At 45.6% G+C, this 26456-nt stretch overlaps 1 protein-coding gene across 2 annotated transcripts; it reads right to left on the reverse strand.

The window, feature by feature from the left end:
• Positions 1-400: 400 nt before the first annotated feature.
• LOC112256172 (four and a half LIM domains protein 1) lies at positions 401-25642 on the reverse strand. 2 transcript variants are annotated; one of them, XM_024429215.2, is made up of 6 exons: positions 25502-25642; positions 10257-10438; positions 9590-9767; positions 9259-9428; positions 1389-1575; positions 401-1189 (listed from the first exon to the last, which is right to left on the reverse strand). In XM_024429215.2, exons 2-6 carry the CDS (start codon positions 10410-10412, stop codon positions 1035-1037), a joined length of 846 nt encoding a protein of 281 aa, XP_024284983.1. In that variant the 5' UTR covers positions 10413-10438; positions 25502-25642; the 3' UTR covers positions 401-1034. The 2 variants fall into 2 exon arrangements, with proteins under 2 accessions (XP_024284983.1, XP_024284982.1); XM_024429214.2 differs by lacking the exon at positions 25502-25642 and adding an exon at positions 14362-14515.
• Positions 25643-26456: the final 814 nt, after the last annotated feature.

The raw sequence follows: 26456 nt of genomic DNA on the forward strand, positions 1-26456 counted from the left end.
GAAATGTTCCAGGTCCTGTTATGTTTTTTAATTCCCATCCCTTTCTGCATCTGTGGGCCTGAATACAGAGCTAACTGTTCTTAATTGATCTCATGATTCAGTAGCTATGACGGTAGAATAGAATGCCTTAGATTGAGAATAGGCTGTATTTTTATTTTATAGTAATTAATAACTAATCAAATGTGTCACGTGTCCTTACGTCGGCCATGACAATCATTCTAACCGACCAGGGCTACAATGTGAATATCAATAGCTTTTTCAGACCCTAACCCAAGCCATGTCCACAAATTATATTTGTAAATATATCTAAAGTGTTCTGAGAAAATATGAACTGTTAAAATAAAGTTTTGCTAAATAAAAGTAGGCTTTTTTGTTATTTCTGTCTAGCAGGTGAAAATACTCCATTTTATCGCTTGCCTTTATTGACCCATCATAATGTGCATTCACATCCCGAACTTTCCCTCCACGTCAGAAAGTTACAGTATGAGTACATGATTAGATTACCATCTCATAACACCACTTGATACCTACAGAAGACCTAGTTTGTCCATACTGATTATTACAAGAAGCGTCTGTTATATGTGAAACCCTCATACGTAACTCTGCAAACATCACTTCAGAGATGCCGGGGCCGATTTATTTAGTGAAGCTAATATATAATTCAAGAAGCAATGTGAAGCGTTGTAACATGTAATTGCCATATTAGTATTATCAAAGCAGTGTTCCAATAAGGCAGTGAAAATAGCATTCCCTAATATGGCTATGCAGTGTTCAAGCTTGTTAGTATTGCATATCGAAGGCCCACAAAAGCAAACCAGTTGACGTGTGTTAGTATCCAACAATGACAAAACACTGGAACAAGATTCCTATTTGGCTGCTGTTCAAATTCACTCAGATAATTGACCTTTCTCTAGTTTTTTACCCTTGGATTGACCTCTCAACTTTAGTTGGCACTAATTTATGTTCCTGACCCTGTCAAAACACCTCAACATGAATGACAGACAGAACTTTTTGGGCCTCCTGGCTGGCTGTGCTCACAGCTTCTTAGCACAGTCAGGGCAGTAGATGTTCTCTCCGTTGATGACAAAGCGCTTGTTGGCCAGGGAGAGGGAGCATTTCTTGCAGTTGAAGCAGTACTCGTGCCAGGAGTGACCCTCGTAGTTCACCACGTTGGTCCCATGGCCAAACCCTGTATTATGGGAGATGGTATGTGGAGCAGTCAGCATAGTAATGGGACAGATATATGATGACCAGTGCTGCTTAGTCAAAATATAATCTCAGCAAAACAGAATATCATGTAATTAAATCCTTTATCATAAAAACAGAGCATCTGTCCATGTAATATCAGGCATACATGTTCATGTAAACTATGTGTGTGGGTGACTGACCTGTGATGGGGTTCTTGCAGCCGTTGCACTGCTTGGCAACGGAGGTCTTGTAGCAGTCCACACAGTAGACGTGCTCCTCGTGGGAGGTGAAGCGGGTTCCGGCCAGGTTCTTACGGCAGGTACGACACACAAAGCACTCAGAGTGCCATGGCTGATCCTGGTAGCTTATACCACCTGAAGTGATGGGCTGAGGGGAGAGAAGAAACACCATGTTTGTTCTATTGGAAGACAGACTTATTCTCTATGAATAATAACAGAAAGCATTTCCTTTAACTTGTACCTTAAGAATACTATAATTAGGTATACTGTAATTACACTGTCATAAGGGACAGATTGAAATGCATTGGAAGGAAGGAGTAGTGGTCCAAAATAGGGGAGGGTTGTCAATTTTATTTATTTACAGTTGAAATTGTACAGTTGAAATTGAGGTGAGGAAGACTGTTTCAGGCCTACCAGAGGTACTCCTATAATCTAACAATATAATGCTTATCTTTATACAAAATATTCAGATTGAATATGTACGAATTACCCTCCTGTACGTCAAAATCTGTAGAGCAGGCGCAGTACCCCTCTGACAAAGAAACGCATGTTGTCGTAGCATGCTGCCGGCATATCTCTCTCTCTCTGGGGTATATAATATATCAAACGGTGGACACCTATGCCTATAGGCCTTTGCATGCAATGTCCTGATGCATTAGTGCTCAAATCTCTGACAGCTGAACTGTGAGGTGGACAATTATTGTTTTCGGAAAAGTAGCCCCCCCTTCCAAAAAAAGAGGCTTTAAGGTTTTGCATATGCTACACATCGAAACAAATCAAATCAAATCAAATTTTATTTGTCACACATACACATGGTTAGCAGATGTTAATGCGAGTGTAGCGAAATGCTTGTGCTTCTAGTTCCGACAATGCAGTAATAACCAACAAGTAATCTAACTAACAATTCCAAAACTACTGTCTTATACACAGTGTAAGGGGATAAAGAATATGTACATAAGGATATATGAATGAGTGATGGTACAGAGCAGCATAGGCAAGATACAGTAGATGGTATCGAGTACAGTATATACATATGAGATGAGTATGTAAACAAAGTGGCATAGTTAAAGTGGCTAGTGATACATGTATTACATAAGGATGCAGTCGATGATAGAGTACAGTATATACGTATGCATATGAGATGAATAATGTAGGGTAAGTAACATTATATAAGGTAGCATTGTTTAAAGTGGCTAGTGATATATTTACATCATTTCCCATCAATTCCCATTATTAAAGTGGCTGGAGTTGAGTCAGTGTCAGTGTGTTGGCAGCAGCCACTCAATGTTAGTGGTGGCTGTTTAACAGTCTGATGGCCTTGAGATAGAAGCTGTTTTTCAGTCTCTCGGTCCCAGCTTTGATGCACCTGTACTGACCTCGCCTTCTGGATGATAGCGGGGTGAACAGGCAGTGGCTCGGGTGGTTGATGTCCTTGATGATCTTTATGGCCTTCCTGTAACATCGGGTGGTGTAGTTGTCCTGGAGGGCAGGTAGTTTGCCCCCGGTGATGCGTTGTGCAGACCTCACTACTCTCTGGAGAGCCTTACGGTTGTGGGCGGAGCAGTTGCCGTACCAGGCGGTGATACAACCCGCCAGGATGCTCTCGATTGTGCATCTGTAGAAGTTTGTGAGTGCTTTTGGTGACAAGCCGAATTTCTTCAGCCTCCTGAGGTTGAAGAGGCGCTGCTGCACCTTCTTCACGATGCTGTCTGTGTGAGTGGACCAATTCAGTTTGTCTGTGATGTGTATGCCGAGGAACTTAAAACTTGCTACCCTCTCCACTACTGTTCCATCGATGTGGATAGGAAGGTGTTCCCTCTGCTGTTTCCTGAAGTCCACAATCATCTCCTTAGTTTTGTTGACGTTGAGTGTGAGGTTATTTTCCTGACACCACACTCCGAGGGCCCTCACCTCCTCCCTGTAGGCCGTCTCGTCGTTGTTGGTAATCAAGCCTACCACTGTTGTGTCGTCCGCAAACTTGATGATTGAGTTGGAGGCGTGTGTGGCCACGCAGTCGTGGGTGAACAGGGAGTACAGGAGAGGGCTCAGAACGCACCCTTGTGGGGCCCCAGTGTTGAGGATCAGCGGGGTGGAGATGTTGTTGCCTACCCTCACCACCTGGGGGCGGCCCGTCAGGAAGTCCAGTACCCAGTTGCACAGGGCGGGGTCGAGACCCAGGGTCTCGAGCTTGATGACGAGCTTGGAGGGTACTATGGTGTTGAATGCCGAGCTGTAGTCGATGAACAGCATTCTCACATAGGTATTCCTCTTGTCCAGATGGGTTAGGGCAGTGTGCAGTGTGGTTGAGATTGCATCGTCTGTGGACCTATTTGGGCGGTAAGCAAATTGGAGTGGGTCTAGGGTGTCAGGTAGGGTGGAGGTGATATGGTCCTTGACTAGTCTCTCAAAGCACTTCATGATGACGGAAGTGAGTGCTACGGGGCGGTAGTCGTTTAGCTCAGTTACCTTAGCTTTCTTGGGAACAGGAACAATGGTGGCCCTCTTGAAGCATGTGGGAACAGCAGACTGGTATAGGGATTGATTGAATATGTCCGTAAACACACCGGCCAGCTGGTCTGCGCATGCTCTGAGGGCGCGGCTGGGGATGCCGTCTGGGCCTGCAGCCTTGCGAGGGTTAACACGTTTAAATGTCTTACTCACCTCGGCTGCAGTGAAGGAGAGTCCGCATGTTTTCGTTGCAGGCCGTGTCAGTGGCACTGTATTGTCCTCAAAGCGGGCAAAAAGTTATTTAGTCTGCCTGGGAGCAAGACATCCTGGTCCGTGACTGGGCTGGATTTCTTCTTGTAGTCCGTGATTGACTGTAGACCCTGCCACATGCCTCTTGTGTCTGAGCCGTTGAATTGAGATTCTACTTTGTCTCTGTACTGACGCTTAGCTTGTTTGATAGCCTTGCGGAGGAATAGCTGCACTGTTTGTATTCGGTCATGTTACCAGTCACCTTGCCCTGATTAAAAGCAGTGGTTCGCGCTTTCAGTTTCACGCGAATGCTGCCATCAATCCACGGTTTCTGGTTAGGGAATGTTTTAATCGTTGCTATGGGAACGACATCTTCAACACATGTTCTAATGAACTCGCACACCGAATCAGCGTATTCGTCAATATTGTTATCTGACGCAATACGAAACATATCCCAGTCCACGTGATGGAAGCAGTCTTGGAGTGTGGAGTCAGCTTGGTCGGACCAGCGTTGGACAGACCTCAGCGTGGGAGCCTCTTGTTTTAGTTTCTGTCTGTAGGCAGGGATCAACAAAATGGAGTCGTGGTCAGCTTTTCCGAAAGGAGGGCGGGGCAGGGCCTTATATGCGTTGCGGAAGTTAGAGTAACAATGATCCAAGGTTTTTCCACCCCTGGTTGCGCAATCGATATGCTGATAAAATTTAGGGAGTCTTGTTTTCAGATTAGCCTTGTTAAAATCCCCAGCTACAATGAATGCAGCCTCCGGATAAATGGATTCCAGTTTGCAAAGAGTCAAATAAAGTTTGTTCAGAGCCATCGATGTGTCTGCTCGGGGGGGGATATATACGGCTGTGATTATAATCGAAGAGAATTCTCTTGGTAGATAATGCGGTCTACATTTGATTGTGAGGAATTCTAAATCGGGTGAACAGAAGGATTTGAGTTCCTGTATGTTTCTTTCATCACACCATGTCTCGTTAGCCATAAGGCATACGCCCCCGCCCCTCTTCTTACCAGAAAGATGTTTGTTTCTGTCGGCGCGATGCGTGGAAAAACCCGCTGGCTGCACCGCCTCCGATAGCGTCTCTCCAGTGAGCCATGTTTCCGTGAAGCAAAGAACATTACAGTCTCTGATGTCCCTCTGGAATGCTACCCTTGCTCGGATTTCATCAACCTTGTTGTCAAGAGACTGGACATTGGCGAGAAGAATGCTAGGGAGTGGTGCACGATGTGCCCGTCTCCGGAGTCTGACCAGAAGACCGCCTCGTTTTCCTCTTTTTCTGAGTCGTTTTTTTGGGTCGCTGCATGGGATCCATTCCGTTGTCCTGTTTGAAAGGCAGAACACAGGATCCGCGTCGCGAAAAACATATTCTTGGTCGTACTGATGGTGAGTTGACGCTGATCTTATATTCAGTAGTTCTTCTCGACTGTATGTAATGAAACCTAAGATGACCTGGGGTACTAATGTAAGAAATAACATGTAAAAAAACAAAACACTGCATAGTTTCCTAGGAACGCGAAGCGAGGCGGCCATCACTGTCGGCGCCGGAAGTCCAGGAATAGTGCTTCTGTAATTGGTTCTCGTCTTTAAGGACACGTAAATGTGGCTCATTTGGCTAACAAATGTTTCTTGATGTATATTGATGGCGCTGACTGCGCCAAGTCGGATCTGAATGCATATAGATGTCCAGTAAATTAAAATCTTCCCTGTCATGTTGTCCGGTGCCAAATATTCCTAAAGGAAACTGAAATGGCATATTGTTTTTGTGAAGATTTTAGAATATTCACATCAATCTGTCTACAATCGGATGGAAACCTAGCTATAGACACCCTAAAGACTCTGGCAAGTGCGCTAGTCCAGTGTCACTTTGATTCTGTCTGCACATCATGGTTCACCAGCAGCCCCAAACATCTAAAGATATAGACCAAGAATAAAGAACAGGCTACCAGCCAAACAAGCGTGTAAGAATTGAACTTAAACTCCCTCCTCATACTCATCTGGAGGTTGAGCACTTTTTTGTCTGTATCTCTGTAATTATATATGTATTTATGTCAAATATAGGGACCACAATGGAAATAGGTCCCTGACTTTATTGTGCAATCCTGGCCACTATTAACATGTTTGTGTATATATGTATTTTTTTAACTGACAAATCAGATCAATCGATCAATTCAAACTGTGCAGCGGCCAATTGATGAAAGGAAAGGGACATCTGTTGCAAAACAAGTTTAATGACATTCGGAGATTCAAGCCAAGCCTACAATGTAGGGAGGGATGCATTTTCTGTTTGTTGACAGCTATTTATTGTGGTGTTGAAAACCATGATATTGAAATGCTTGAAGTCGGTATACTTTGTTTATTGGTTGTATGGGGTATTGGCACAGAAACCTGTTGGTGGAAAATTTGTTGCATATACACTGCTCAAAAAAATAAAGGGAACACTTAAACGACACAATGTAACTCCAAGTCAATCACACTTCTGTGAAATCAAACTGTCCACTTAGGAAGCAACACTGATTGACAATAAATTTCACATGCTGTTGTGCAAATGGCATAGACAACAGGTGGAAATTATAGGCAATTAGCAAGACCCCCAATAAAGGAGTGGTTCTGCAGGTGATAACCACAGACCACTTCTCAGTTCCTATGCGTCCTGGCTGATGTTTTGGTCACTTTTGAAGGCTGGCGGTGCTTTCACTCTAGTGGTAGCATGAGACGGAGTCTACAACCCACACAAGTGGCTCAGGTAGTGCAGCTCATCCAGGATGGCACATCAATGCGAGCTGTGGCAAGAAGGTTTGCTGTGTCTGTCAGCGTAGTGTCCAGAACATGGAGGCGCTACCAGGAGACAGGCCAGTACATCAGGAGATGTGGAGGAGGCCGTAGGAGGGCAACAACCCAGCAGCAGGACCGCTACCTCTGCCTTTGTGCAAGGAGGAGCAGGAGGAGCACTGCCAGAGCCCTGCAAAATGACCTCCAGCAGGCCACAAATGTGTATGTGTCTGCTCAAACGGTCAGAAACAGACTCCATGAGGGTGGTATGAAGGCCCGACGTCCACAGGTGGGGGTTGTACTTACAGCCCAACACCGTGCAGGACGTTTGGCATTTGCCAGAGAACATCAACATTGGCAAATTCGCCACTGGCGCCCTGTGCTCTTCACAGATGAAAGCAGATGAAAGCAGGTTCACACTGAGCACATGTGACAGACATGACAGTCTGGAGACGCCGCGGAGAACGTTCTGCTGCCTGCAACATCCTCCAGCATGACCGGTTTGGAGGTGGGTCATGGTGTGGGGTGGCATTTCTTCGGGGGGCCACACAGCCCTCCATGTGCTCGCCAGAGGTAGCCTGACTGCCATTAGGTACCGAGATGAGATCCTCAGACCCCTTGTGAGACCATATGCTGGTGCGGTTGGCCCTGGGTTCCTCCTAATGCAAGACAATGCTAGACCTCATGTGGCTGGAGTGTGTCAGCAGTTCCTGCAAGAGGAAGGCATTGATGCTATGGACTGGCCAGCCCGTTCCCCAGACCTGAATCCAATTGAGCACATCAGGGACATCATGTCTCACTCCATCCATGTCTGCTCTAGTCGGCTGGCCCTCGTTACATATTCGTCGCCAGACCCACTGGCTCCAGGTCATCTACAAGTCCATGCTAGGTAAAGCTCCGCCTTATCTCAGTTCACTGGTCACGATGGCAACACCCATCCGTAGCACGCGCTCCAGCAGGTGTATCTCACTGATCATCCCTAAAGCCAACACCTCATTTGGCCGCCTTTCGTTCCAGTACTCTGCTGCCTGTGACTGGAACGAATTGCAAAAATCGCTGGAGTTGGAGACTTTTATCTCCCTCACCAACTTCAAACATCAGCTATCTGAGCAGCTAACCGATCGCTGCAGCTGTACATAGTCTATTGGTAAATAGCCCACCCATTTTCACCTACCTCATCCCCATACTGTTTTTATTTATTTACTTTTCTGCTCTTTTGCACACCAATATCTCTACCTGTACATGACCATCTGATCATTTATCACTCCAGTGTTAATCTGCAAAATTGTAATTATTCGCCTACCTCCTCATGCCTTTTGCACACATTGTATATAGACTCCCCCCTTTGTTTTCTACTGTGTTATTGACTTGTTAATTGTTTATTCCATGTGTAACTCTGTGTTGTCTGCTCACACTGCTATGCTTTATCTTGGCCAGGTCGCAGTTGCAAATGAGAACTTGTTCTCAACTAGCCTACCTGGTTAAATAAAGGTTAAATAAAATTTAAAAAATAAAAATAAAAATCCACCAACGCCACGTTGCACCACAGACTGTCCAGGAGTTGGCGGATGCTTTAGTCCAGGTCTGGGAGGAGATTCCTCAGGAGACCATCCACCACCTCATCAGGAGCATGCCCAGGCGTTGTAGGGAGGTCATACAGGCACGTGGAGACCACACACACTACTGAGCCTCATTTTGACTTGTTTTAAGGACATTACATCAAAGTTAGATCAGCCTGTAGTGTGGTTTTCCACTTTAATGTTGAGTGGGACTCCAAATCCAGACCTCCATGGGTTGATAAATTTGATTTCCATTGATCATTTTTGTGGGATTTTGTTGTCAGCACATTCAACTATGTGAAGAAAAAAGTATTTAATAATAAGAATATTTCATTCATTCCAATCTAGGATGTGTTATTTTAGTGTTCCCTTTATTTTTTTGAGCAGTGTATTTTATATAATAATGAATATTGCATCAAAATGTTGAAAATGTGATTTTCCCCCTGGCTGATCATTGTCCGCAGCCGGCTTTGATCGTAATGTAATGAAACAGGCAGGGAGAGTGAGCTCATCTGTGGTGGTCGGTGAACCATCAACCTTCTGGCCTGTAGCCCTAAGTCAATATCCTCGTTAATAAAGACAAATTCACTACAGTTATTTGTGGTAGTAAACATACTTTAGATTTAATTCTATGATGGGAAGGATGTTCAATTTATTTTACAGTACAAGAGGGTCATGTGAAAATATTTAAATTTGGGGAGGGGGGCGCATTTTTTTAATGACATCTTGAGTTGGACCATTACTATCCTAATAAAAAAAAATCTGTATTTGGGTGTGTGAAGGGGAACATTTTGTTATTCACCTGCTTGCAGTGGAAGCATTTCTTGGCAAACTTCTTGTCATGGCACGGGCCGCAGTAGATGTCATCGCCCTTGTTCAGGAAGCTCTGTGAGCGGATTGGCTGCTTGCACTCAAAGCAGGTGAAGCACTCCTCATGCCACACCTTCTTCTTATACTCCACGTTCTGCGTGCCTGGCAATCCAAGATACAGAAGAATAGAATAAAAGACCCTGTTTCATAATGTGGGAATTGAAAATGTCAACATTGAAAACGTTAACAGCAGCCACGTGCACAGTGCTAGGTCACTTTAAAGAAAAGATGAAGAAGTGCATTGTGGTTATGGTTAAGCCCACCTGGCATGACCACCTTGTAGCAGGCCTGGCACCGGTTGCCATCCTCGCGGGAGCCACACTTGCCACACATGATCTTGCCGTCGTCCCTGGCGCTGAAGGGCTCGTTGGCCAGGGGCTTGTAGCACTTGGCACAGCGGAAGCAGTCCTCGTGCCAGTGGCGGTTCTTATGGTTCAGCTCCTGGACAGGAAGGAGGGGAGAAGGTCAAGAGTAAGATACATTAATACACACAGGCTTCATACACACCTCATTAAACTGAGGCTCATTTCCCTATCAATTGTAGGCTACGGTATTCAGAGGAGTGCCAGTAAACAGAGTATGTCCATCTGGAAAGAATTATTAGCATTGCAGATTAGGTGAATTTGAGTGCAGCGTAGCATGAAGGACTGACAGCCAATACAGGCAGACTACAACCATGGTGAAACAATCCTATGGGGTTAGTCAGTAATGATAGTGTCTATCAGACAAGTGTCCGTGACTGAATGTTGACTGTTATGTTGTGGAAGCTGCTGCTCATTGAGGAAGAACAGCTATGAAACACTGGTCTTAATCTGAACATATGAACTGAAGCCAGTCAGCCTACTGAACACAAACACATTCACACATTTAAGGGCACACACAAACACGCACACTCACACGGACACTCCTACACACACACACAATACCCACCTTGGCATCAGCCCCAATGGGGCGACGGCATTCTGCGCAGGTGTTGGCGCAGAGCTTGTCGAAGCACTTTGTACACACGTGCTTCTCATCCTTCTTAACATACTTCTTCCCATGCAGGTTGTCACGGCAGTAGTAACAGTCGAAGCGTTCAGTCATGGTGGAAGTAGCGTAGCTCCTGGGCCCTGTACCAACACACACAACAATCACATTTACTATTGGGGATCGAGTCACGTGTACATGATTAACTCGTCAAATTCATTGATTGACAAGTAAATAAACGCCATTGGAGATGAATTGACTGGAAGCACGTGAACTGTCAAGGCTCTGGTTCAGCTGGATGTGATGTCTCAGAGTCACCACAGGGAGGCAGTGTAGGTTACATTTTGATTGAGTCAACCACTACCGACTTCTGCGATACGGATTGAATAGAGCCCTGGATCTCAATATGGTCCATGTGGGTCTAAGAGAAAGTAATACCTACATGACTTATTCATCAGATTATTATACTACCATGATCCTCAGTTATCTGCAACCCTGCCCTGAGTCATATTATTATACTACCATGATCCTCAGCTATCTGCAACCCTGCCCTGAGTCATATTATTATACTACCATGATCCTCAGCTATCTGCAACCCTGCCCTGAGTCATTCCAAAAGTCCTCCCCTTTCCATAATCCAACATCCAAGCTAAGAGGAAGATATATTCAAGCTGGCATCCCAGCATGTGTTCTGTCCTCTAATCAGAACCAGCTAGGTGAGGGGCTTAGCATGCCAAACAGCTGAGGGAAGTGGCACACCGATGTCTGCCTGTCCTGAACAGAGCTTTAGCATGTAGTCATCACTCCATGTCGGACTCGGCCCCACGGGGGGCTTTGCTGGAAAGTTTAGGCCATATTTTTAGAGTGCCTGGCTCACTCACTACAACACACCCCATCCAACCAACTCCATTGGCTGTTAGTGTAAACAAAAAAGTCCCCCTGCTCCTCTCATCAACATACCAACATTTCCATCACAACGGGCAGAGACCTAGCTGTTCCCTGGAAGAGATTGGTGTGTTTATATGTTTGTGCTCTTGGGTCTCCCTGGAATGAACTATGAACTTTCAGCCTTTTACTTATGTGTCATCTAAACTACGCCAAAACTACCAAAGGTCAATCAAACTGGATCTCTATGCTGGGGTTAGCCGTTTGGGAGCCAGAGCAAAAATATCTATGATTTATGAGACACAACAGATGAGATATTATTGTGTGTTCTCAAGTATCTTAATCCAGTTGAATAAAATGAGTGTGATGGAGGGAAATACTAACAAGGGAATGACATTATATCCTGGTAGCCATGGGAACACTGCAAATATTTACGAACGCCAATTGGTGCTCTTCGAGGTGTCTGGGGATGTGTGTGGTGAACTGAACGGGATGAGTTACAGACACTGTGGTATGTGCTCTCTCCCAGCTGTAGTGTCTAGTGAGGATGGATGGGTGGGTGGAACAGGGGAAAGAGACAGGCTTGTCTTCAGCTGTGCCAGAGGGATAAAAGAGGCAGCCCGGCTTAAGCCCCTATGCTGAGTCATCGGTGAGTCATCCCCATTCTTATCTCAGTGGTACGAGCCAGCCAGGATCAGCCCAACAGAATCTAACTTGCAGGATTGGATCAGTGGCTTAATTATGGGGAGTAGGGTAGCAAGGTATCACAGTCTCAGAAGCCCGAAACTGAGTAAACCATGCATTCCATTCTGAGTGTATAAGCACTGTGCACTTGTTTCAGGGACATCACTGGGGTCGAGCTTCCTGCCATCCAGGACCTCTATACCAGGTGGTGTCAGAGGAAGGCCCTAAAAATGGTCAGACTCCAGCCACCCAAGTTAGAGACTGTTCTCTCTGCTACCGCACAGCAAATGGTACTGGAGTGCCAAGTCAGACCAAAAGGCTCCTGAACAGCTTCTATCCACAAGCCATAAGACTCCTGAACAGTTCATCAAATGGCCACCCATCTATTTGCATTGACCCCCTTTTTTGCACTGGCTCTATGCACATTCACTGGACTCCACTCACACATACTACACTGACACTTAAACACACACACACACACACACTACACAGACACTTAAACACACACACACACACACACACACACACACACACACACACACACACACACACACACACACACACACACACACACACACACACACACACACACACACACACACACACACACACACACACACAAACACACACTCACACACACACACACACACACACACACACACACACACACACACTACACTGACACTTAAACACACACACTCACACATACTACACTGACACTTACACACACACACTCACACACACACACACACACTCACACATACTACACTGACACTTAAACACACTGACACACACTCACACATACTACACTGACACTTAAACAACACACACACACTCACACATACTACACATACTACACTGACACTTAAACACACACACACACTCACACATACTACACACTGACACTTAAACACACACACACACACACACAGACACACACACACACACACACACACTCACACACACACTCACACATACTACACTGATACTTACACACACACTCACACACACACACGCACACATACTACACTGACACTTAAACACACACACACTCACACATACTACACTGACACTTAAACACACACACACACACACACTCACACATACTACACTGACACTTAAACACACACACACACACAGACACAGACACACACACACACACACACTCACACATACTACACTGACACTTAAACATACACACACACACATACTACACTGACACTTAAACACACACACACACACACTACATATGCTCACACAAAACACACACATGCATATTGATGCCACACTCACACACAGACACAGTTTCACACTCTTTCACTCTCTTCACATACGCTGCTGCTACTTTGTTTATTATCTATCATGATTGCCTAGTCACTTTTACCCCTATGTACATATTACCTTAATTACCTCAACTACCACATATCCGTGTACATTGACTCCGTACCGGTACTCCTTGTATAAAGCCTTGTTGTTGTTATTTTATTGTGTTACTATTTCCTTTTTATTGAGCTAATTTTTCTTACTTTTTAACTCTGCATTGTTGGGAAAGGGCTCATAAGTAAACATTTCACAATCAGGTTTACACCTGTTGTATTCAGCAAGTGACAAATAAATGTTTGATTTGATCTAGGCCCACAAACTCAGAGGAGTGACTTTTGAGGACACTGTGGGTGCCACTGTGCCACCGTGACCATTATGGGTCTAGATTCCTAATAAAAGGGCAGAGTAATTAAACGCTAAGCCCTTCAGCTACCGCCAATCACATAGCACCCCCCGCAGAAACAGCTCTGGTATGCACCAGCGCTCTGTAGGAGGGGTTGGAGTATACCACTTTGGTCCCTGGGGTGGGAAGCACTCTACAGTGGAAAGAGTAAGAGTAAGAGCACACTGAGTGGTGAACCAGGATGGTGCCAGGGAGCCTGGCTCTCATCTCTCACTGATGGCAGATCAAAGCCAAACGGCTCCCAAAGAGAGAGTTATGGAGGTCAGGCAGATCAACTGTTAGTATCTACCATGTGATAACTCTGTCTGACTCATCATGTACCAAATCAATATTAAATGAAACCTCTTTGATTATCTACTGACAGCCTAAATGATGCTGTCCCAAGGACTTAACTTCCACGAAGTACATTAATCCTGCTGTAAATGGCATTGCCTTAAAAAAGGTCAAACTATCCCTTTTCTCCCCAAAAACACGTTCAACTTCTTTCTACCTCTATGGACCTTTCTGCTCCCTCTGTTGTGTCACAAGACCTTCGTTTTCTTTCCACCAAAAAAAAAAATCAATAATCAGATAAAGTACTCCAGGTTCCCAAAATGTTTTCAATTCTGACCCACTAAACAAACCCATGTTTCTAACCAAGACCCAAGAGGAACTTCCCACAACCCACCAGTCAGTCTCTGACCGGACTTGAGAAAATCTCCCCAAACCACCACCACTATTCCAGCACTAGGTATCAGTAATGGAATAAAATCATCTATCATAATTATTTACCTGAAAGTCTGTAAGCCATGTTTAGGTCCAGGTAAGAGAGGTAAGGACAGAACCAAGGAACGGAGGAGAGAGTAGCATCCACACAGGGTGATCCACACACCCCACCAAGGTATAGGCTATATATACACCCCCTCTGATCCACGCCCTGAGGCTAACAGCTGCCCCTCACCCCGACACCCCACACCCCCTCACCCACACCCCCTAACCCCACACACAAACCCAACCATGAACCATTCCATTTTAGGATATGCATCAAAAGAATAGAGTGTAGGGGAGGGGAAGAGGGATTCCAAAGCTCTGGAATGAGGACCACGAGGGACAACAGATAGTATACCCCCACTACCCCTATGATATTTGTTTGTTAGTGTGTAGAATGTGTTTGCAGTACGTGAATGGATTAATATCAAGCACTGAAGCACTGCAACCGACCAGCATGTTGATATCATTACTCAGTGAAAGGCATTGTGCAAACAGGCTGAGTGTCAATCAAACCTTAATTTATGGTTTGTTTATTTAGTAACACTTTATATGACCATAAACACTTAGAACATGGTGGAAGGCTTTATAGGAAATATGAAAAGTGTGTGTGTGTGTGTGTGTGTGTGTGTGTGTGTGTGTGTGTGTGTGTGTGTGTGTGTGTGTGTGTGTGTGTGTGTGTGTGTGTGTGTGTGTGTGTGTGTGTGTGCGTGCGTGCGTGCGTGCGTGCGTGCGTGCGTGCGTGCGTGCGTGCGTGCGTGCGTGCGTGCGTGCGTGCGTGCGTGCGTGCGTGCGTGCGTGCGTGCGTGCGTGCGTGCGTGCGTGCGTGCGTGCGTGCGTGCGTGCGTGCGTGCGTGCGTGCGTGCGTGCGTGCGTGCGTGCGTGTGCGTGCGCGTGCGTGTGTGTGTGTGCGTGTCTGTCTGTACTCCCATAACTCAATGATGTATTCTCAAAACTATGTCCTAAAGAGCTCCCAGCCAAGGTTATTCAAGGCACATGCGGGTAATACATTTTCAAGCACTTTGTTTTTCAGTGTTGAATACCTCTGTGACCTCAGTGGCTCTCAGCAGAAATATTTCATTGAAAGTAGCGAAGATGACATTTGTAACACCAGGGACCATCAACTTGACTCAGCCGCGGGACGTTTTTCCCTGAGCGGATGGTCATTGGGGCCGGAACATAATTACTGATCATTTGTAGACTGTAAATTGAACGCAAGAATTCCAAACAGATATAACATTTGACTAAAACATAATAATTTCAAATTTTGTGTACGATCGCATACACTGAGTGTACAAAACATTAGGAACACCTGCTCTTTCCATGACATAGACTGACCAGGTGAATCCAGGTGAAAACTACGATCCCTTATTGATGTCACTTGTTAAATCCACTTCAATCAGTGTAGATGAAGGGGAGCCGACAGGTTAAAGAAGGATTTTTAAGCCTTGAGACCATTGAGCCATGGATTGTGTATTTGTGCCATTCAGAGTGTGACTGGGCAAGACAAAAGATTTCAGTGCCTTTGAATGGGGTATGGTAGTAGATGTCTCATGCACCGGTTACAGTGTGTCAAGAACTGCAACGCTGCTGGGTGTTTCATGCTCAACCGTTTCCTGTGTGTATCAAGGACATCCAGCCAACTTGACACAACTGTGGGAAGCATTGGAGTCAACATGGGCCAGCATCCCTGTGGAATGCTTTCGACACCTTGTGGAGTCCATGCCCCGACGAATTGAGGCTGTTCTGAGGGCAAAAGGGGGTGCAACTCAATATTAGGAAGGTGTTCCTAATGTTTTGTCCACTCCGTGTTTATCTCTATTATGTGTGAGAAGACCTTGGAACATATTTTGAGATGATTTTTAGATTTTTTTTTCTGGTGTTTTTACAGTCTTTTATGTCAAAAATAAATCAATAAAAACTTGCGGGGCCAAATACAATCCCCTGTGGACCGCCTGTTAGGGAACCCTGCCATAGACAGACAGTACAACAGTATTAACTCACATAAATAATGTTTGGAGGAGAGGGAGGGGAAGAGAGAGAGAGCGAAATAGAGACAGAACAGAACAGAAAGGTATTGTAGGTAATGATGGAAACTTGGGTGGGGAGGCCAGTAACTGGATTGAATAATCAGGACTCATCATCAAGTCAATGACCTGAGTAAAGAGATCCCCATTATTTATTGTTGCCCTAATGAGTCTACCATGTCTCTGCACTTAAATGACGTCCTATCCTCTGCAAAGAGCACTACATTTGACTATAGCCCTATGGACCATGGTCAAAAGCAGTGCACTATATAGGGAATAGGGTGTCATTTAGGACAAGAACCATATAAACCAGGATAATAAAAACACTAGGCCAGACAGAGGACAACAGATCCAACAGGAAGGAAGAGAAAGCAGTGGATGTTTGTTTAAGGCATCTGGTCGTACTTGCAGATTTGATTTGTCCCATTACTGAGGATCGAACATCATGTTTTTTCATTCATTACCTGTCTGTTTATATCATCTGTCCCTCAAACTAAACCCACAGAGAAACATTAATGATCAGGCAGCAGCCATGGACACCACATCACACCACTTAAAGCCCCCTGTGGAAGAGTCCCGCCTTCTCTCCTCTGTTGAGTACATATATAGGATCTTCATTTGAGCCAGTTTGCTACAGCAGGAAAATAATCCTGCAGCAACAGGACATGTGAATTATTTTGTGGATTATAATGAATGGACATTTTTGTAGGGGTTGATGTTTTCGTAACCGAAATTCAAGTCCAAAATGTCCATCTTCAGAAGCCGTTTAAAATCCCAAGCACATTACAAGTTTAACATTTACTGCGTTGCAGGCAATTTCTCCTGCAACAGGGTGATCAAATTTAAATCCTACATCTGTACACCCATCCCCCATCCCCCTCCCCCTTTCTGCCTTGTACAGCCTCCATTAGTTCTTCTCTTCATTTTCTCTCCCTCTCTCTCCCTCCACCTCTCCCTCCATCTCTCCCTCCACCTCTCCCGTCATCTCTCCCTCTCTCTCCCTCCATCTCTCCCTTCATCTCTCCCTCCATCTCTCCCATCATCTCTCCCTCCATCTCTCCCATCATCTCTCCCATCATCTCTCCCATCATCTCTCCCTCCATCTCTCCCATCATCTCTCCCTCCATCTCTCCCTTCATCTCTCCCTCCATCTCTCCCATCATCTCTCCCTCCATCTCTCCCATCATCTCTCCCATCATCTCTCCCATCATCTCTCCCTCCATCTCTCCCATCATCTCTCCCTCCATCTCTCCCTTCATCTCTCCCTCCATCTCTCCCATCATCTCTCCCTCCATCTCTCCCATCATCTCTCCCATCATCTCCCCATCATCTCTCCCTCCATCTCTCCCATCATCTCTCCCTCCATCTCTCCCTTCATCTCTCCCTCCATCTCTCCCATCATCTCTCCCTCCATCTCCCCCTTCATCTCTCCCTCCATCTCTCCCATCATCTCTCCCTCCATCTCTCCCATCATCTCTCCCTCCATCTCTCCCATCATCTCTCCCATCATCTCCCCTCCATCTCTCCCATCATCTCTCCCTCCATCTCTCCCATCATCTCTCCTCCATCTCATCTCTCCCTCCATCTCTCCCATCATCTCTCCCTTCATCTCTCCCTTCATCTCTCCCATCATCTCTCCCTCCATCTCTCCCTCCATCTCTCCCTTCATCTCTCCCTTCATCTCTCCCTTCATCTCTCCCTCCATCTCCCTCCCCCTTCATCTCTCCCTCCATCTCTCCATCATCTCTCCCTCCATCTCTCCCTCCATCTCTCCCTCCCTCCCTCCACCTCTCCCTCCATCTCTCCCTCCACCTCTCCCTCCATCTCTCCCTCCACCTCTCCCTCCATCTCTCCCTCCACCTCTCCCTTCATCTCCCCTCCACCTCTCCCTCCATCTCTCCCTCCATCTCTCCCATCATCTCTCTCCATCTCTCCCATCATCTCTCCCATCATCTCTCCCATCATCTCCCCTCCATCTCTCCCTTCATCTCTCCCTCCACCTCTCCCTCCACCTCTCCTCCATCTCTCCCATCATCTCTCCCTCCATCTCTCCCATCATCTCCCCATCATCTCTCCCATCATCTCTCCTCCATCTCTCCCTTCATCTCTCCCTCCATCTCTCCCTTCATCTCTCCCTCTGTCTCTCCCTCCATCTCTCCCTTCATCTCTCCCATCATCTCTCCCTCCATCTCTCCCTTCATCTCTCCCTCAATCTCTCCCTTCATCTCTCCCTCTGTCTCTCTCTCCCTCTCTCCCTCCACCTCTCCCTCCATCTCTCCATCTCTCCCTCCATCTCTCCCTACATCTCTCCCTCCATCTCTCCCTCCATCTCTCCCATCATCTCTCCCTCCATCTCTCCCTCCATCTCTCCCTCTCTCTCCCTCCACCTCTCCCTCCACCTCTCCCTCCATCTCTCCCTCCACCTCTCCTCCATCTCTCCCTCCACCTCTCCCTTCATCTCTCCCTCTCCTCCCTCCACCTCTCCCTCCATCTCTCCCTCCATCTCTCCCATCATCTCTCCCTCCATCTCTCCCATCATCTCTCCCATCATCTCTCCCTCCATCTCTCCCTTCATCTCTCCCTCCATCTCTCCCTTCATCTCTCCCTCTGTCTCTCCCTCCATCTCTCCCTTCATCTCTCCCATCATCTCTCCCTCCATCCCTCCCTCAATCTCTCCCTTCATCTCTCCCTCTGTCTCTCCCTCCACCTCTCCCTCCATCTCCCTCCATCTCTCCCTCCATCTCTCCATCTCTCCCTTCATCTCTCCCTCCATCTCTCCCTTCATCTCTCCCTCCATCTCTCCCTCCATCTCTCCCTCCATCCATCTCTCCCTCCATCTCTCCCTTCATCTCTCCCATCATCTCTCCCTCCATCTCTCCCTCCTCTCCCTCCATCTCTCCCTCCCTCTCCCTCCATCTCTCCCATCATCTCTCCCTCCATCTCTCCCATCATCTCTCCCTCCATCTCTCCCATCATCTCCATCTCTCCCTCCATCTCTCCCATCATCTCTCCCTCCATCTCTCCCATCATCTCTCTCCATCTCTCCCATCATCTCCCTCCATCTCTCCCTCCATCTCTCCCTCCATCTCTCCCATCATCTCTCCCTCCATCTCTCCCTCCATCTCTCCCTCTGTCTGGAACAGGCAGTTGTTTTGTTGATTAAAGCATTAAAGCGATCTATGGTTTAGTACTGTACAACAATATAAATCAGTTTTTGTGTTTTGTGTGTGTGTTTGTGTGTGAATGTGCGTGTGTCCGTGCTTATCCATGTGCACATGCCTGTGTGTAATATTGACAGCGGTGTGACAGGCTCATTTGCAGGTACTGCTGATGAGACTGTGCCTACTATCCTGGTAGACAATAGCAGAGCAACGCACGCCCACCTGCAAGTCCCTTAGGTCCTGCCCTATACAAGACAGAAATAGCACCACACACTCACCCTGGCTCCATCAGCAAAAACAAACCTCACCAGAACCACAAAGAGCTTTTCCAACTACAAGATGTACTTGGTTAGTTAGCCAAAAGCCATACAGACGTGACACCTACTGTAGGAAAATTGACTACCTTCAGTTTCCTATCTTTGTAATCTATTGTGTCATGTTGCAGTGTGTCAGCCTGTCCAACAGAGATGGGGACTCTTTAAAGTCTCAATACATTCAGAGTTCTCGTGCATGGAAAGCTATTTCCCACACAAATGAGATGTAATGTGTGTTGATGGAGTGTTCCTCACTCTGGGGTGTGGCCTCAATCTCTACTCTCTCTAGGAGAGATCAAAGAGGCTGTTGGGAGGAAATCCTGGCAGCAGTCCTGTAGTGGTGGTGGGGGTGATGGATAATGTGAAAACTCTGTGCATTAACATCACATATCTAACCAGACAGTCTTATTGCTCATGTTACCAGAGGGTTTCATCAGGACACCTGGAGTGGACTTTCTGACCAGAAGCAGGAATAGGGCCCATGCCTCCACAACATAAGACCATCAGAGCCCTGTTCCCTGTGAGACAGACAGATATATCACTGAGGTCCATTGGCAACAGGCATTATTCATCTGGTGTTTGACTTGTCAATCACACATTTTCCGACCAACAAATGCCAGCCTCTGATCATGATATAAGAGTTAATGAATGGCTGTTATAGCCCAGACAGAAACAAAAGGACAGGCTTTCCAATGGTTCATTTCTCAGAATGTCCCCTCTGTGTGTCTCTCTGAGTTCTGTTATGACTCAGTCACCATCTGTTCCTGGTCCTGTTCTCTCTGAGTTCTGTTGTGACTCAGTCACCATCTGTTCCTGGTCCCGGGCAGTGGACAGGGTAGTGATAGGGCCATCTTATCTCTGTCAGGGGAGTACTAAAGTATTACTGACTCACCACCACACACAGCCATGGCACTACTGTACATCAACACACATTACCTAGCAACAACAGAGGTGCGGGGAGAGTTGTGAGGTGTAGACTGACAGGGTCAAATATGTGTGATTTCTGAGTGGACACGAGTCTAAAAGGCCATGGCCATTTTGTCAACAAATTGACATTGTCACATCTCACAACAGGACGTGGCACTGACAAAATATCCACAACACTCGATTCAGGAATAACTCCTAGTCGTGCACAGAGGTGTGTGTGTGTGTCCATCAAGGACAGCAGGGCACCAAAAAGGTGGGGTAGGTGGGGGGATTACTGTATGTGTGTCCTTTTCCATTCAACAGCATCCAAACTGCTTCTCCCATGATGCAGAATTCAGACACACACACACACACACACACTCATTGATTAAGACTTCACGGTGGGCAGGCCAACACTTCAAGCTCCCTTTGCTTCTGCATGACTCACAGCTCTCTGGAACTCTGCAAAGGTCAACTGCTCCAATAGCTCAGTCTGCTCGGTTGATGGGGATGGAGAAGTCTGTCCACAATATATGTCAAGTTGACAAGATAGGATCAGTAGGACAATGGAAAGAGCAGGTAAAGAAGGACAGACTCACTTGTTCAATAGGTGTGAGGTTCCCATTGACTTCATCCGTCCTTATAGGCCAGCAGAACACACTTAAAAAGCGGTGAGACCCCATGATGCAGAATAAGGTTACATTCACAGTCATGGGATGGATAAGTATGATTACATCAATTTAGGGTTTGAAGAGGGACACACGGCTAATGGGAAAGAGGGAGATCTGGTCTGGGAGAGGGTTATGAGCTCTCTCTTTACCTCTCTCCCTCTACCTCTATCTCTCTCTACCTCTCTCTCTTAATTCAATTCAATTTAAGGGGCTTTATTGGCTTGGGAAACATATGTTTACGCTGCCATAGCAAGTGAAATAAACAGCAAAAAATGTACAGTAAACATTACACTCACAAAAGTTCCAAAAGAATAAAGACATTTCAAATGTCATATTATATATATACAGTGTTGTCACAATGTGGAAATAGTTCAAGGGAAAATAAATAAACATAAATATGGGTTGTATTTACAATGGTGTTTGTTCTTCACTGGTTGCCATTTTCTTGTGGTCATAAAGGCCATACAGGTCATAAATCTTGCTGCTGTGATGGCACACTGTGGTATTTCACCCAGTAGATATCAAATCAAAGTTTATTTGTCACGTGCGCCGAATACTTACAGTGAAAAGCTTACTTACAGGCTCTAACCAATAGTGCAAAAAAGGTATTAGGTGAACAATAGGTAAGTAAAGAAATAAAAACAACAGTAAAAAGACAGTGAAAAATAACAGTAGCGATGCTATAAAAGTAGCGAGGCTATAAAAGTAGCGAGGCTATATACAGACACCGGTTAGTTGGGAGTTTATCAAAATTAAATTTGTTATTGAATTCTTTGTGGGTCTGTGTAATCTGAGGGAAATATGTCTCTCTAATAGGGTCATACATTGGGCAGGAGGTTAGGAAGTGCAGCTCAGTTTCCACCTCATTTTGTGGGCAGTGAGCACAAAGCCTGTCTTCTCTTGAGAGCCATGTCTGCCTACGGCGGCCTTTCTGAATAGCAAGGCTATGCTCACTGAGTCTGTACATAGTCAAAGCTTTCCTTAATTTCGGGTCAGTCACGGTGGTCAGGTATTCTGAAACAAATAGCATTCTAGTTTGCTCACTTTTTTTGTTAATTCTTTCCAATGTGTCAAGTAATGATCTTTTTGTTTTCTCATGATTTGGTTGGGTCTAATGGTGTTCCTTGTCCAGTAACTGATGTGGGCCATACAGGAAACATAAGGTCCTCCAGTAACTGACGTGGGCCATACAGGAAACACAAGGCCCTCCAGCAGGAAACACAAGGCCCTCCAGTAACTGATGTGGGCCATACAGGAAACACAAGGTCCTCCAGTAACTGATGTGGGCCATACAGGAAACACAAGGCCCTCCAGTAACTGATGTGGGCCATACAGGAAACACAAGGCCCTCCAGCAGGAAACACAAGGCCCTCCAGTAACTGAACTGATGGGGCCATACAGGAAACACAAGGCCCTCCAGTAACTGATGTGGGCCATACAGGAAACACAAGGCCCTCCAGCAGGAAACACAAGGCCCTCCAGTAACTGATGTGGGCCATACAGGAAACACAAGGTCCTCCAGTAACTGATGTGGGCCATACAGGAAACACAAGGCCCTCCAGTAACTGATGTGGGCCATACAGGAAACGCAAGGCCCTCCAGCAGGAAACACAAGGTCCTCCAGTAACTGATGTGGGCCATACAGGAAACACAAGGTCCTCCATTAACTGATGTGGGCCATACAGGAAACACAAGGCCCTCCAGTAACTGATGTGGGCCATACAGGAAACACAAGGCCTTCCAGTAACTGATGTGGGCCATACAGGAAACACAAGGCCCTCCAGTAACTGATGTGGTCCATACAGGAAACACAAGGTCCTCCAGTAACTGATGTGGGCCATACAGGAAACACAAGGCCCTCCAGTAACTGATGTGGGTCATACAGGAAACACAAGGCCCTCCAGTAACTGATGTGGGCCATACAGGAAACAAAAGGCCCTCCAGTAACTGATGTGGTCCATACAGGAAACACAAGGTCCTCCAGTAACTGATGTGGGCCATACAGGAAACACAAGGCCCTCCAGTAACTGATGTGGGGCATACAGGAAACACAAGGCCCTCCAGTAACTGATGGGGCCATACAGGAAACACAAGGCCCTCCAGTAACTGATGTGGTCCATACAGGAAACACAAGGTCCTCCAGTAACTGATGTGGGCCATACAGGAAACACAAGGCACTCCATTAACTGATGTGGGCCATACAGGAAACACAAGGCCCTCCAGCAGGAAACACAAGGCCCTCCAGTAACTGATGTGGGCCATACAGGAAACACAAGGTCCTCCAGTAACTAATGTGGGCCATACAGGAAACATAAGGCCCTCCAGAAACTGATGTGGGCCATACAGGAATCACAAGGCCCTCCAGCAGGAAACACAAGGTCCTCCTGTAACTGATGTGGGCCACACAGGAAACACGAGGCCCTCCAGTAACTGATGTGGGCCATACAGGAAACACAAGGTCCTCCAGTAAATTATGTGGTCCATACAGGAAACACAAGGCACTCCAGTAACTGATGTGGTCCATACAGGAAACACAAGGCCCTTCAGTAACTGATGTGGGCCATACAGGAAACACAATGTCCTCCAGTAACTGAGCCCACTGATCTAACATGTCACAATGTGTTCCAATGGGCATCCTGTCTGTGGACATTGGGTCCTGCTGCTATTGCTGGTGTGTCAGGCTTATGCGACTGGTTAATAAGACTAAACTTTGCATGAACAAAATTCTTCATGAAGGCACAAATGCTCACTTTACAAACAAATGGAACTTTGTCAATCAGTCTGATTAGAAACAGGAAACACAAGGCCCTCCAGCAGGAAACACAAGGCCCTCCAGTAAAGTACCATATCATTTATCTACCATATTCTGAAAAGCTATGGGCACTAAACCCAATCCAAAGATACTGTGTTCTGAGGCTGCTGCTGCTGGGAGAAAATGACATCATATACATTTGACTTGGCAGCTGGCCAAACCAGTAAAGTGTAGCAGGGCTGAGGGCAATCTATTGTACTGTGTGTTTCCTAGAGGGGTTTTGGGCTGACCTTGAATAAATAAAGGTGAAATAAAAATAAAAATAACCCACAGGGGAAAAGTAGGCTACTATTATGATGGTATTGTTGAGCACTGATGCTTTTGACATGGGCTCAGGGCCCTATTCAATTAAAACAGGTTTAATATCAACTACAGGATATGTCCAAAACAGCATTATTTGCAGTCCAGTTTCTTTTTGTGTCCCATTGTAAACAGTACTTTGCCTGAGGTAGACAAATGCTGCTTTTGACTTTTGCAAGAAACCTGGTTTCAGGGTTTGATTGAATAGTTGACATCATGCATGTACAGAACCTAATAATCTGTCTATAAAAAAGTTTTTCAGTGAATCATTTTTCCTTATGTCAGTAAAACTAGGAAACTTGGAATAACAATCATTAGTAAATGTAATTTACTAAACTGCTCATGCTAGACCATTCAAATCTGGCCACATGAGCTACAGTAAATTACCAAGTCACACACTCCCCATATGCATATAGACACTTAGAAATCCTTGGTTTCATCTGAAATGTGAAAATCTTTACATTTTTGGTCAGCAAAATGTATTGCAGCAGCTCCTTTACAAATAATACTTGTGATGAATGATTGCCAATAGGCTAAAATTCACTACGAATAAATAACAGCACATACCTCCAGGGAAGGGAAATGACTTTATATCACTGACTATTAAAATTCCAGCCCTCCTTATCAGACCTCTTAAACTGCTTCACCGCTACGCTGCCCACTACAAGGAATTTGATTCTGTAAACCAGCATTCAATGACCAAAATGCACATGCACATTGTGTCTAATGTTTTTTGCATGGACCCAAAACCAAAATGGTACAAAAACTGACAACAAATTAAATGCAAACATTTACTTATGTCATAGACAACGGGAGTAAAGAAATATATGTTATAACAAAAAAAAGTTGACCTTTTACGCACAACAGTCGTTCCACGGAACAGTCAAAGAAAACTTTATTCAACCATTTATAACATATTTTCACTAGGTTTTAGATTGTTTTTTTACTTCTCAAAATATGGCATTTGACTCACCTATCTCCGCACCGATGCGTCCTACGGCAAGGTTTTTAGCGTGGATATACCAGACGCTCCTTAAAAGCGAGTGGAGCTCAGAAAAAAAACCTGCAGGATATGATCCAAACCTCTCCGTTCATATCAACAATGACCTCAGCCAGGAATTTACAAGCTGTAGCTAATAGGTTCTCACTGGCTAACACCGGAGGTAATGGGGGCAATACTGTTGCATTCAAAAGGGCCTTTGCGTCACAAAGCGCAATAAGCTACTCTTTGAGAACAGGTATATGACTCAAGAAACTCAATAGAAGTGTGTCATGTTTTAGTATGGCCTGCATCTTTTGGTTTAACACTAGCCCTATGCTTTCTTCATTACATAGATAGATTAAATGGCCTCATTAGGAGGATGGCTTGTGCTGTCCAAAAAAAAAAAATGAATTAAGGATGAACAGTTTGCCATCTATATGTCATCTATGTTAACCCTACAGTGTGCATGCCGGTATTCCCCAGTGCATAAGCACCTCCATCTTTAGTAAGAAAGATATTTTGCTGAGAGAGATTGCAACAATGATGAGTCACACTCAGCCTAAGTAGATACAGTAGGTGTATCCTTGCTTACCTCTCCTCCAGCCTGAACAGCTGTGTTACTACAAAGGTATAACACAAGTGAATATTATTCAGGATCCCTTGGAACCACACAAGTTCTATCATGTCCGGTACTGTATCATCAACGACATAAGAATAACCATATTTTCTATTCTTTCAGTCATATCGAAAGCATCATTCTGTCAACATAGATAGAAATGGCTTGGCTTTACTATTGGCATTTATGGATGGGAAGTCCCAGGGGGGTTCACACCCCTCTCCCAGTGGTTCTGTTACCCTGCTGGAAGTGCTCCTGGTTGGGCTGCCAGCCGCGCTGCCAGGTCCTGTAGGATTAGCTGTCTCAAGGGCACAGCAGGAGGCTTGGCTG

This window comes from Oncorhynchus tshawytscha, linkage group LG08 (assembly GCF_018296145.1).
Source record: "Oncorhynchus tshawytscha isolate Ot180627B linkage group LG08, Otsh_v2.0, whole genome shotgun sequence".
NCBI lineage: Eukaryota > Metazoa > Chordata > Actinopteri > Salmoniformes > Salmonidae > Oncorhynchus > Oncorhynchus tshawytscha.